Here is a 13,526-nt window from a genome sequence, read left to right on the forward strand (position 1 = left end):
CATTGTGTCCAGCCTTCGCCTCAGCCTGGGTAGCGAAGTCTGTTACAGAGTGGGCCAAACAGCTTAGACAGGGCATATTGGCCCGAGGCACCACCAGTGGAACTGGTGGAGTTCGTAGATCAAATCTCTCATGCCGGGAGCTATATGGTATCAGCAGCCCTGGATGCTGCGTCTTGCGCAGCTCAAGCATCCAGTAACATGGTAGCCGTCCGGCGGACGGTCTGGCTAAAGGCTTGGCAGGCTGCTTTGTCCTCAGAGAAATCACTGACCAATCTGCTGTTTCAGGGCACCCGGCTCTTTGGGTCAATGTTAGATCAAATCATTAAGGATGCAACAGGGGGTACAAGCTTCCTTCTCCCTCAGGCCAAACCTCGTCGATATGTTTTCAAACGTAGGGCTCAGCCCTTTCGCCGTACCCCAGCGACAGGCACTTATGCTTAGGGCCCGCAGAGGTCGCAAGCACCGAGAGATAGGAGGAAGGTATCATTTCGGGCCACCCCATCATGGCATTCCCGCAGTTCCAACAGCAGAGCTTCCAGGTCAGGGCCAGGCAGAGCCACTTCAGCCTGATGCCAGCAGGGAGTCCAACTCCCTTCCCAGTACCTCTCCCAGACTAGGAGGTTGCCTTCCCCTCTTCAGAGATGTCTGGCAGAATTCAGTAGAGGATATCTGGGTAAAGTAGATGATATCTGGGTAAAGGAAGCAGTATCAACAGGATGCAAGATAAACTTCAGCGCGCTTCCGCGAGATCACTTCTTTCTATCGCAGCCACCAAAAGACGCTGCTATGGCTCTAAGTTTTTTTTTTTTGCGGCAATCGACTCCTCAACGCAGGAGTAATTGTCCCCTTTCCCGAGCAGGAACGTTTTACGGCTTTTACTCAAACCTGTTTGTGATACCAAATAAGGATGGCTCAGTTCATCCTATACTAGACCTCAAAAGGCTAAACAGATGGGTCCGCTTAGGCCATTTCAGGATGGAATCGATTCGGTCGGTAATTACGTCTATGGAGGATCAGGAATTCCTATGTTCCATAGATATCCTGGACGCCTACCTACACGTTCCCATTTTTCAGGGACATCAGAGGTTTCTGTGTTTTGCTGTCCAAAAGCAGCATTTCCAGTTTGTGGCCCTGCTATTGGGCTGGCAACAGCCCCCAGAATTTTTACAAAGATTATGGAAGCGATGGTAGCTATATTAAGGGTCAGAGGAATAATATTGGTACCATATCTCGACGATATTCTCGTCAAGGTGCCCTCCTTCTCTCATGCCCAGGAAAATCTAGCTGTAGTTTTAAACACGCTGTCCCGGTTTGGTTGGATCATAAACAGGGAGAAATCCCACCTAACGCCAACACAACACCTAAAATTCTTAGGAATGGTAATCGACACCCGCTGCTCAAGGGTCTTTCTCCCAGAAAGAAAGTGAATTACCCTCCAGCAGGGAATTCGCTCTCTGTTGAAATACCGGCTTCTATCCTTTCGCGCTGCCATGAGAGTCCTGGGAAGAATGGTGGCAGCTTCAGAGGCAATACCCTTTGCCCTGTTCCATTCCAGGATACTGCAGAGGAACATCCTCCTTCAGTGGGCCAGGTCCATCTCTTCGCTGGATCGCCCCTTCCTCCCTTCCATTCAGACCAGGGAGTCCCTCAAGTGGTGGCCCCCCTTGTTCATCTGGGACAGCCTTTTCGCCCTGTCCACGGACAGGTAGTAACTACAGATGCCAGTCTCCTGGGCTGGGGTGCGATATTCCGCCACCTGACTGTCCAAGGACGATGGTCGAGGCAAGAATCCTCACTATCAATCAACATTCTAGAACGGAGGGTGGTCTTTCTAGCACTTCTACATTGGGAAAGATACCTCAACAACTAGCCAGTCCGGATTCAAATGGACAACGCCACGGCGGTGGCATACAGTTGTGGCGCAATTTTGTCAGCTAATACTCAGTTTCTTCCTGAAAATGATTGCAATCACAAATTCTTTGGTATTATTATCTTCATTTAATTTGTCTTAAATGAAAAAACACAAAAAGAATTGTCCTAAAGCCAAATTGGATATAATTCCACACCAAACATAAAAAAGAGGGTGGACAAAAGTATTGGCACTGTTCGAAAAATCATGTGATGCTTCTCTAATTTGTGTAATTAACAGCACCTGTAACTTACCTGTGGCACCTAACAGGTGTTGGCAATAACTAAATCACACTTGCAGCCAGTTGACATGGATTAAAGTTGACTCAACCTCTGTCCTGTGTCCTTGTGTGTACCACATTGAGCATGGAGAAAAGAAAGAAGACCAAAGAACTGTCTGAGGACTTGAGAAACCAAATTGTGAGGAAGCATGAGTAATCTCAAGGCTACAAGTCCATCTCCAAAGACCTGAATGTTCCTGTGTCTACCATGCGCAGTGTCATCAAGAAGTTTAAAGTCCATGGCACTGTGGCTAACCTCCCTAGATGTGGACGGAAAAGAAAAATTGACAAGAGATTTCAACGCAAGATTGTGCGGATGTTGGATAAAGAACCTCGACTAACATCCAAACAAGTTCAAGCTGCCCTGCAGTCCGAGGGTACAACAGTGTCAACCCGTACTATCTGTCGGTGTCTGAATGAAAAGGGACTGTATGGTAGGAGACCCAGGAAGACCACACTTCTTACACCGAGACATAAAAAATCCAGGCTGAAGTTTCCCAAAACTTACCTGAAAAAGCCTAAAACTTTTTGGAAGAATGTTCTCTGGTCAGATGAGACAAAAGTAGAGCTTTTTGGGCAAAGACATCAACATAGAGTTTACAGGAGAAAAAAAAGAGGCATTCAAAGAAAAGAACACGGTCCCTACAGTCAAACATGGCAGAGGTTCCCTGATGTTTTGGGGTTGCTTTGCTGCCTCTGGCACTGGACTCCTTGACCGTGTGCATGGCATTATGAAGTCTGAAGACTACCAACAAATTTTGCAGCATAATGTAGGGCCCAGTGTGAGAAAGCTGGGTCTCCCTCAGAGGTCATGGGTCTTCGAGCAGGACAATGACCCAAAACACACTTCAAAAAGCACTAGAAAATGGTTTGAGAGAAAGCACTGGAGACTTCTAAAGTGGCCAGCAATGAGTCCAGACCTGAATCCCATAGAACACCTACCTGTAGAGAGATCTAAAAATGGCAGTTTGGAGAAGGCACCCTTCTAATATCAGGGACCTGGAGCAGTTTGCCAAAGAAGAATGGTCTAAAATTCCAGCAGAGCATTGTAAGAAACTCATTGATGGTTACCGGAAGCGGTTGGTCGCAGTTATTTTGGCTAAAGGTTGTGCAACCAAGTATTAAGCTGAGGGTGCCAATACTTTTGTCTGGCCCATTTTTGGAGTTTTGTGTGAAATGATCAATGTTTTGCTTTTTGCTTCATTCTCTTTTGTGTTTTTTCATTTAAGACAAATTAAATGAAGATAATACCAAAGAATTTGTAATTGCAATCATTTTCAGGAAGAAACTGAGTATTATCTGACAAAATTGCAGGGGTGTCAATATTTTTGGCCACAACTGTACATCAATCACAAAGGGGGAACCAGAAGTCCCCGGGCACTGGCCGAGGTATCCAGAATCTTCAACTGGGCAAATCCGGCAATTTCGGCAGTTTACATTCCCGGCACAGACAACACGGCCGCCGACTTCCTCAGTCGGGAGAGGCTCGCGGCAGGGGAGTGGTCCTTACACCAGGAAGTGTTCCGTCAGATATGCTAGCTATGTGGGACTCCAGATGTGGACCTCCTGGCATCGCGACATAACAGAAGGGTCCAACAGTTTGTCTCAAGATACCGCGATCCTCTAGCAATAGGGGTCGACGCGCTGGTCATTCCCTGGACATAGTTCAGACTCCCTTACCTGTTCCATCCCCTTCCTCTCCTGCCCAGACTGCTAAAGAAGATCAAGGCGGAAGGGGTGCCGGTCATATTGATTGCCCCGTACTGGCCCAGGAGGGCCTGGTTCGCAGAAATTATCAATCTTCTCACAGGCATCCCTTGGAGACTCACCGACAGACCAGATCTCCTGGCTCAAGGGCCGTTTTACCACCCGAAATCTCCTTTGCTCAATTTGATGGCATGGCCGTTGAAACCACAATACTGAGAGCAGTGGGTTTTTTGGACCGAGTCATTAATACAATGATCCAGGCTAGGAAGCCTTCCTCTTCCAGAGTCTATTATCGAGCCTGGAAGGCCTATTTTGGCTGGTGTGAGTCTAATCACTTCACACGTATGCCCTATTCCCTGCCATCTGTCCTAGCTTTTCTCCAGGCAGGGTTAGATGGCGGTTTGGCCCTAAGTTCCTTGAAAGGCCAGTTATCTGCTCTCTCTATTCTTTTTCAAAAAAATTTGGCCTCCCGCTTACAGGTTAAGACCTTTCTGCAAGGAGTGGCACATGCGGCCCCTCCTTACAGATCCCCTGTGGCTTCATGGGATCTTAACTTGGTCTTGGAAGCCTTGACAGGTTAACCCTTTGAACCCCTACAGGAAGCTCCCATGTCTTTGTTGTCCTGGAAGGTGGTATTTCTCGTAGCCATCACCTCTATTAGGCGGGTTTCAGAATTAGCGGCATTGTCCTGTCGGCCTCCATTCCTAATTATGCACCAGGACAAGGTTGTTTTGCGGCCTCCTCCTAACTTTCTTCCCAAGGTGGTATCGGCCTTCCACCTGAACGAGGATATAATCCTTCCGTCGTTTTGTCCCGCTCCAACCTATCCTCTGGAGCGTTCTTTGAATAAGCTAGACCTGGTCAGGGCAATAAAGATCTATCTGGCCAGGACCGCTCCCTTCAGGAAGGCGGACTCACTCTTTGTTATCCCCAATGGGGTGAGAAGAGGCCTGCAGGCCTCTAAGGCAACAATAGCCCGCTGGATCAGAATGGCAATTCTGGAAGCCTACCGGGTAAAGGACAGGGTGTCCCCTGCTGGGGTCAAGGGCCATTCAACCCGGGCAGTGGGCGCCTCCTGGGCGGTACACAACATGGCATCAGCCATGCAGTTGTGCAAGGCTGCCACATGGTCGTCCTTGCATACCTTTTCAAGGTTCTGTAAGGCCATTCCTATGCTTCAGCAGACGCCAGCCTAGGCAGAAGAATCTTGCAGGCGGCAGTGGTGAGTTCTCCTACCTGAAGGAAGTTTCTGTCTTTTCCCACCCCAGTTACTGCTTTTAGATGTCCCACGGTTCCTGTGTCCCCCAATGAGATGAAAGAGAAAACAGGATTTTGGTTGCTTACTATAAAATCTGTTTCTCAGAGTCTTCATTGGGGGACACAGCGCCCTCCCATGATTTTATTACATGTAATGAATATATGATGACTTACATAATGTCTTCTACTGCTTTTTCACTAATTGATTGTCCTACAGCCGGTCGGAGAGGTGTATACTGCGGAGTTAACATTTTTTTCATGCATAGTGTCAACCTCCTAGTGACAGCAGCACACACCCACGGTTTCTGTGTCCCCAATGAAGACTTTGAGAAACAGATTTTATGGTAAGCAACCAAAATCCTGTTGTTGTAGCCCGCAGCTGTCAGTTTTGCCTAGCTAGTTATCTGTTTATTTATAGCACAGGCGGCATCTGATGAATACTCCCATCAGCCACCACCTGCTCTCACTGTTATCAGTTGAATATAATTCTCAACATTTTCCCATGCTAGCGTTGATCTCCGCGCGACCAGGGGAGAATAATTTGAGCGATCTTCAGCACCTGGCACCGGGGAACAGCGCTAACTGTACTGCTTCCCAGGCGCCGATATATGACACACTGATGTAATCTGTGTACACGTATGCAGGATGTTTTGCGGCCCATGCTCCTGTTAAAAAAAAAAAAAAAAAGGGACATGTCAGTGTATTTTCTCCATGGAAACACACTGACATGTGCACAGACCCTTTCAATTCAATGAGTCTATGTGTATAAAGCTGGAGTCACACAAAACGACTCACCAGCGATCCCGACAGCGAGATCAACGAGTCAGGATCGCTGGTGAGTTGCTACATGATCGCTGGTGAGCTGTCAAACAGACAGCTTCATCAGCGATCAGCACAGCGACGCCGAGCGTGCGTCGTCGCTGTGTATGTTGGTTACCAGCGCGCTGATGCAGGGAGCTGGTAACTAACGTACACATCGGGTATCCAAGGGACGTGCATCCCTTAGATACCCGATGTGTACGTTAGTTATCAGCGCGCTGGTAACTAACGTACACATCAGGTTTCTAAGGGACGCACGTCCCTTGGATACCCAATGTGTACGTTAGTTACCAGCTGATCGCTGGTCTCCCGCCTGTCACACGCAGCGATGCGTGCTGGCCAGTGGGAGACCAGCGATGGAAGAAATGTCCAGATGTTTCCAAGAGCGATCAGCGATACCAGCAGGGGGGGGCGGTCGCTGATCGCTATCACACACAGCGATCTCGCTGGTGAGATCACTGTTGTGTCACAAAACTTGTGACTCCGTAGCGATCTCGCTAGCGAGATCGCTGTGTGTGACGGGGCCTTAAATGTCTCCTGTACATTTGAAAACTGTCACCACACATACCTGACGCATTGACTTCTGAAAGAGCCCTAAAGTTGCTTTTAGTAACATCTTTTGGCAGTCCAGGCTTGCTTAAAGAAATGAACTTGCTGCCAATTCATTGTCTTCCATCCACTTTGACTGCTTGTATGTATTTTTTTTACTCCTAGAAACATTAGAATTTATGAATTAAACTTTAGGGCAAATCTAACTCTCATTTTCCTTCTAGTTTAGCTGTAAGGGTATTAGATGTCAACTTGGAAGTCGTGAAATATTAAAAGCCAGTCCTATATCGCGTTTGTGTATTGCTTTTTTTTTTTAAATTACTGTAACTTTTTTCCAAAATTGCTACATACTCTATCCATCTCCTATTTTGCCCACTTTGTGGTATTTCCCTCCCATAAAACCTTATATTTTTGTTGCTACTTCTTGTGATTTGTTTGCTATTTTTTGGTAGCATTTTTATAGCACTACTCAATCTCATGGTCTATGAATTGACTTACTAAAATGAAAAAGTTAAAAGTGCAACAACAAAAAACAATTAACCAGGCTAAGTATTGACTGTTCTGAACAGCGGCAAGGTTGTGCTGCTGGTCCAAACTGGGTGGTCTCCCATGCTACTTGCAGTGGCAGCTTTGCCGTTGTGGAGAAGTGTAGTGACACTGAAGCTGGCTGGATCCAGATACTTGGGTTTCTACAAAGCGGCGCATGCAGGCTCTAAATGAGTGTTTCTCAAATCCAGCCCTCAATGCTTCACAACAGGAATTTACAATATCCTAAAAGAGAATTTGTGGCAATTTCTGTTCCCTTGCTATTAATTCCATGACCTGAAGCATGACACTTATGGAGGGGCCTTGACTAGAGTTGAGATGTGCTGCTCGAAAGCAAAGAACCTGCAAGTGGCGAGCGCTGCTTCTCAGAATCTGTGTTCCCCAACTGGAGAACATTGGTCTAGATCAGGGTTCCCCAACTCCAGTCCTCAAGGCCCACCAACAGATCATGTTTTCGGGATTTCCTTTGTATTGCACAGGTGAAACAATTATCACCTGAGCAATACTAAGGAAATCCTGAAAACATGATCTGTTGGTGGGCCTTGAGGACTGGAGTTGGGGAACCCTGGTCTAGATAATGGACCAATCTGAGACCGCAGGGTGGTCGGTAACGTGGACAACGAGCTGGGCTCTATAGAATTAAATATCCCTCTGTTCTTGAGAATGAAGTGGATTTTTAATAAAGGGTAAATTGTAAGATTGGTTATTTTTACAATTTTAACCATTTATGAACTTGAGACAAGATGTTTAAAGGTCTATCAAAGGGGTGTGTATTTGTGTATAATTATATTGAATTGTTTCTTTGTAATCCACATCGTGAGTTACAAATGTGTGTTCTCCAGATGTTCTATATCACAAGTCTGTTTCCTAAATTTACTGTCACTTTCTACAGAGTTGCAGATTATTTTTTAGTAGCTTAGTTAGATGGTAATTAGGTGGAGCTGCCATCTCCTAGCATTCCTGCTGTAAGTGTTAAAATGTCTCTAGATTCTCTTTGTGGAGGATTTTGGTATGCAAATCCTGTGCATGTCTGGATGAAGATATTCACACTCTGCCACAGCTGATGTATCTTGTGCTAACACATTTAGGATTAGGAGGCTCTGCAGGATATTTTTTCCTTAAGAAACAAGTCTTGTCTGTCTGAGCATTTAGTGATTACATTATGTAATTCATCGCTTCCTTTATCATATCCAGGGTAGACCGCATCCGTGTACATAACTCGGAGGAGCAGGAGACTAATGATAGAGCTTTGCTTGTTTAATTTTCTCTACCTGATTGGGTTAGGTTATACTTGATCTATTTTATTACATAGATGTACTTGTATTACACTATGCATTATAATGGAGGGCACGTTACCTCAGAACTCTGGCCATGATTTGTTTTCCTGTGTATTGGTGACTTATGGCCCATCCAAAGTTAATTTTTTTAAGTCTGTTATAGTTTCCATCAGCGTTCAGAGCCATACTTCCTAAACATTATTATTTTATAAGTAAAAAAAAAATACTTTTAGTAGGTTTGTTCCTATACTCTGTTTTCTATCCTTAAAGGGGTGGTCCAGCCTCAAGCTGCAAGTCTGCAGACTTCTGATCCCCTTCATCGAATGCTTTGTGTGCTGTGAGGATTCTCCAGCGGTAGGCATGTGACCACAAGTATGTGAGTTGCTTACATGCGGTCACTTGCCGACTAGACGTGCGCTACCTCGCTCAATGTAAGCATTTTGCATGACACCGGACGCAGTCTATTTGGAATGTGTCCTGAAGTATGCAAATTGCGTTCCTGCGGTCACATGACCTATCCACTTCTGGCACCGGAGAATCATCACATCCTGAAGTGCACAGGATGTAAGGATTCACAAATCTGCAGTATAGAGTGGCTGTAGACTTCTAGCCTAAAGCCAGACAACCCCTTTAAAGGGGTTCTCCAGTCTAAGGCCAGAGTCACGCTACCATAAAATACGGACGAATGCTATGCGAGAAAAGATCGCATAGCGCTCGCTCGGCCCATTGTTAATCTATGGGGCAGCTTAAATCGGCGTTTATTTTCTCAGCTGCATGTAAAATCACAGCGTGCTGCGATGGTCTCCGAGACTCACCAATGCAAGCCTATGGGTGCGAGAAAAAAAAATCGCACAGCACTCGGACCATGCAAGTGTTTTCCAATTTTTGCTCACCGGTGTCCTTTGAAAAGTTGGCAATTCATCTTCCGAGTAAAATATAATCACAGAGTGACAGTTTAGAATAGAATAGATATATACACATAGAATACATAGATATATAGATGTCAGTGACACACACACATATACGGTATATATCTATTACATAGAATAATGAAAAGCCGGCAATTCAGCAGAAGCGTAGTGTAAAATCACAGCAGGTGCCAACAGGATAGAATAGATGGATTACATACATTAAATACAAATAGAATAGGTAGATATACAGATGTCTGTGACAAATACAATTAGTACAATGTGTGCAGCTTACTGTACATGTATTTAATAAAAAATAATTTTTTTGAAAAAAATGGCTGGGCTCCTGCTTAATTTTCGTAACCAGGAGAGGGAAAGCTTATGGCTGGGGGCCGATGTTTATAGCCTGGGAAGGGGGTAATACCCATGGAGCTTCCCATGCTATTAATATCAACTTACAACTGTATACTTAGCCTTTAATGGCTAAAATGGGGGACTCTTTAAAAAAATAAAAAAATGACGTAGGGTCCCTCTATCATTGATAAACAGCAAAGACTATGCAGACAGCTGCGGGTTGATATTAATAGCCTATTAAGGGGCCATAGATGCTGCCCTCCTCCCCAGGCTAAAAAATCAGCTCTCAGCCGCACCAGAAAATAGACATCTCTAAGATGTGCCAATTCTGGCACATAGCCTTGCTCTTCCCACTTGCTCTGTAGCAGTGGCAAGTGGGGTAATAGTTGGGGGGGGGGGGGTTGATGTCACCTTTGTATTGTCAGGTGACATCAAGCATGAGGTTAGTAATGAAGAGGCATCAATAAGACGACCCCATTACTAACCGTATAGTCACATTGTATGAAAACACAAGACGCTCAGAATAAAGTCCTTTTAATTGAAAGAATGACACAGACTCCTTTTAATAAATCCTTATTAAACCATACTTACTACCTCACCCATTCCACCGACGCCCTTGTCATCTGCAAAGGTGTTAAAAATAAAAAAAAAAACTATATTCCTCACCTTTCCGCAGAGATGCTACTAATCCATTTGTCCACAATGGGTCTAGCTCTGCTACATCTAGATGGCAGGCTGCATGATGCCACCATACAGCCTGTCATCCAGCAGAAACACTGAGCACTGTGTGTCTCCCTGTGAAATCCTATTCCCTGTCTGAGGACACTGTGAGCGTTAGAAATTTCTCCTGGTCACAGACAGGTCCTGTGAGTTCACAGTAAATGAACTCGCTTCACCTTTCTGACGTCAGCGCGAGCAAATGGATAGCAGCATCTCTGCGGAAATGTGAGGAATATTGTTGTTTTTTCTCACCTTTCCACAGAGATGCACACACACTGTACTAATTGTATATGTCATTGACAACTTCAAAATACATTTTCTGAATCAGCACTTTAGGGTCATATATAGGGAAGAATTGGTTTACATTTTCCAGGGATAAAGAGTCATATTAATAGTTTTGGGGTGAAGGGGTAAAAGTTTGACAGGTTGTAACAATAACACCTTTACTAATTTATATAAATAGCAGTTGTAAAAATGAGAAAAATATTTAGATTATTTGATCAGTCCCTTTTTCGTTGAACGGCTGCTTTGTGAAGGCTTCTGAAATATAATTGCATTGCAAATTAAAAATTCTCCTCAGTAAACTGATAAGATATATAATATCAGATTAAGAATCAGAAACGATTAAACTATTGTGCTTTAAGCTTGTGGAATATCTCCAAATCTTCATTTTTATGTTTGGTACTATTGTTTATAATGAAGAATAATTAGACAACAGATATATAATATGATATATAATAGATATATAATGCAATGATGGCTGATGGAGCATGGGAAAGCGAGAGGCGCTGATGGACTTGTCGTCTAGTGAGATGCCACCCCATCAGCAGTCACTTTATTTTATATCCAACGAGAGCAGATTCTATGTAATAAACGTCTCTCTGGTCATTAGCAGTCTCTTAATGTCTCCTCCTCTTGGCAAGGTCATCAGTCTCTCAATACCAGATACTTTGAACGATGTAGTGCATCTTTAATGGTGAGTGATAAAATGGTTAGAAGCTAATGATATAGTACGATCATGCTGATGGGGTGGCATCTCACTAGACGACAAGTCCATCAGCGCCTCTCCCTATCTATGGTTATTTGTTTCTTTACAGTGACTATTTGATTCTCGATGTATACATGACCTTCATCTTACCCACTAGTTCAACCGTTTCTTTACTGGCATTTTGAACTAGCATGCCATTGACACCTTTAATCCTCATAGAACAATTCCGATATTAATCGTTGGTTATTGCATCTTTCAACAAAGGGTTGGATAAATACCACATGATGGTATGTGTGGACACCTTTAATCAACATATCCTTGATTGTTCGAGCCTCCTTCAATTATGGAGTAACTATGACAACTTGTTATTGTATTTATATTTATGTATATACATTATTTGATGGTATATGTAAGGTTGCTCCATTAATATTGTAATAATGTATATCTACACTTGTAGATAGGGCGACCCTAATATGGACTATGATGTTTTCCCATTATGTGTTCATGATGCATTATCTCTGCTAGATAATTTCTTGGCCGTGCGCGTTGTGATCCACCGGGTCCTACGGGTGGCCGGGCGACTTTATGCTTCAGACACGCACCTGGGGACTTTACCTCCCCGCACGTGCGCTGTGACGCATGATGTCCTGTGCTACTATCGCATGACCTGCTGTACACACTGCTCATGCACCGAATGTGCCATGATGATTGGCCAGTTTTTACAATGTGACCGTCACCAGGGCTTTTTAAGGTCTTGAGATACATCGTCATCATCCCCTTGAGAAAGCGGCATTTGTGCCAGAGAAACGCACATCTGGGTTTGACATCCGGCTGAGGGTCTCCATTAGATTGCCTCAGTATTTCTGATAAGCCTTCCTCTTTAGGATTTATCTATGTATATTGCATCTTGCATGTTATTTCTGTCACCCTTCTGGAATGGCTCTCCTTGAGGCTTCTATTTTACTGTGTATCTGTATGAGCACATGTTGATATTTGACCATTGTATTATTTATGGGTGACCCCCATCTATCCGCACGGTCTTGGAACTTGTGTTACTGTAATTTACTGCTTTTATCTATGTGTGTTTTTGGTATTTAGTAAAGCATATATTGATTTTTACTTATTCTCACCTGGTACTCCGTTTCCTCTTGATTGCTTATGTGTTTTGGAGTTGGTGTTGGTATACAGAGGGTGGGTCACCATTGGCGTTTCCCTCCCTGGCATTCATTCATGCAGCTGGGTCTGTTATTATCGTTCAAAGTGTCTGTTATTGAGAGACTGATGAACTTGCCAAGAGGAGGAGACGTTAAAAGAATGCGGATGGCCAGATAGGCATTTTGGATTTTTGTACCTAGGAACTTGTCATCCTGCGGGTTTAAATACCCGCAAATAAATTATGTTCCATTTTCAGTGTTTAAATTGGTTGTGTATAATGTTGTTACACTGTTTTTACCACACTATATGTTTTCTTTTTTCTGTTTTTCACTTATTTTTTGTGTTTGCATTTTTAATTAATGATGCATGACTCGTGATTGTCAATGATTTCTCCCATTGGTTACATATTGTATAAAACCTCTATAGGACCTTTCATGTTTAGCTTTGAGAAAGGACGCCTTGGAGTGTTTGAAACGCGTTACCTATCATGTGAACCATCCTTTGCCACAAATTTTAATGCAGTCCTCCCGTTCCCTGTAAGTAGCATACCTGCACGGCTATCTCGGGTGGAAAGAGGTTTCCGTGCAATATGCTTCACAGGATACCATAGTGTGGTAGGGTCACAGGGCGGAGATCAAGTGTTGGTACACTTGGAATTGTCAAAAATGTCAATGCTCTTTCTCTAAAAATGTATTGTGAACACATTTTAATCTGTGGTAGATTACGAATATAATATTCATAATCAAATGTTGTCCGCACAAATTTTCCAGATTAACCTGATAAAAGTAAGACTATTATCCAATCCTTCCAATAATCCGGGTTCAATTATTTTCATTATCGAAAACTTTTATACCAGAGCCTGTTTATCTCTTCTGCAATTTAATTTTGCGTCTGATTTTATTTTGTGCCGTATATGGACTCATCAGCTTCTTTCTGCATTTTGTGTTGTACAGAGACTTGATACCTATTGTAGCAGCCCTGGAATACAATCTGTGGTTTACAAAGTTATCATCAAAGGACTTGAAATTGGTACGTACCACTCAAACGATCATTTAAG

At 43.8% G+C, this 13,526-nt stretch overlaps 1 protein-coding gene across 2 annotated transcripts in view; it reads left to right on the forward strand.

The window, feature by feature from the left end:
• CARMIL1 (capping protein regulator and myosin 1 linker 1) overlaps positions 1–13,526 on the forward strand; it is a 331,630-nt gene that overhangs the window by 118,461 nt on the left and 199,643 nt on the right. For both annotated transcript variants that reach the window (XM_073566150.1, XM_073566151.1), the window contains exon 9: positions 13,423–13,498. In XM_073566150.1, coding sequence (XP_073422251.1) covers positions 13,423–13,498 — 76 coding nt within the window. The remainder of the gene's footprint in view (positions 1–13,422; positions 13,499–13,526) is intronic.

The sequence above is a fragment of the Dendrobates tinctorius genome, unplaced genomic scaffold (assembly GCF_039654945.1).
Source record: "Dendrobates tinctorius isolate UK_male_01 unplaced genomic scaffold, ASM3965494v1 ptg000004l, whole genome shotgun sequence".
Lineage (NCBI taxonomy): Eukaryota > Metazoa > Chordata > Amphibia > Anura > Dendrobatidae > Dendrobates > Dendrobates tinctorius.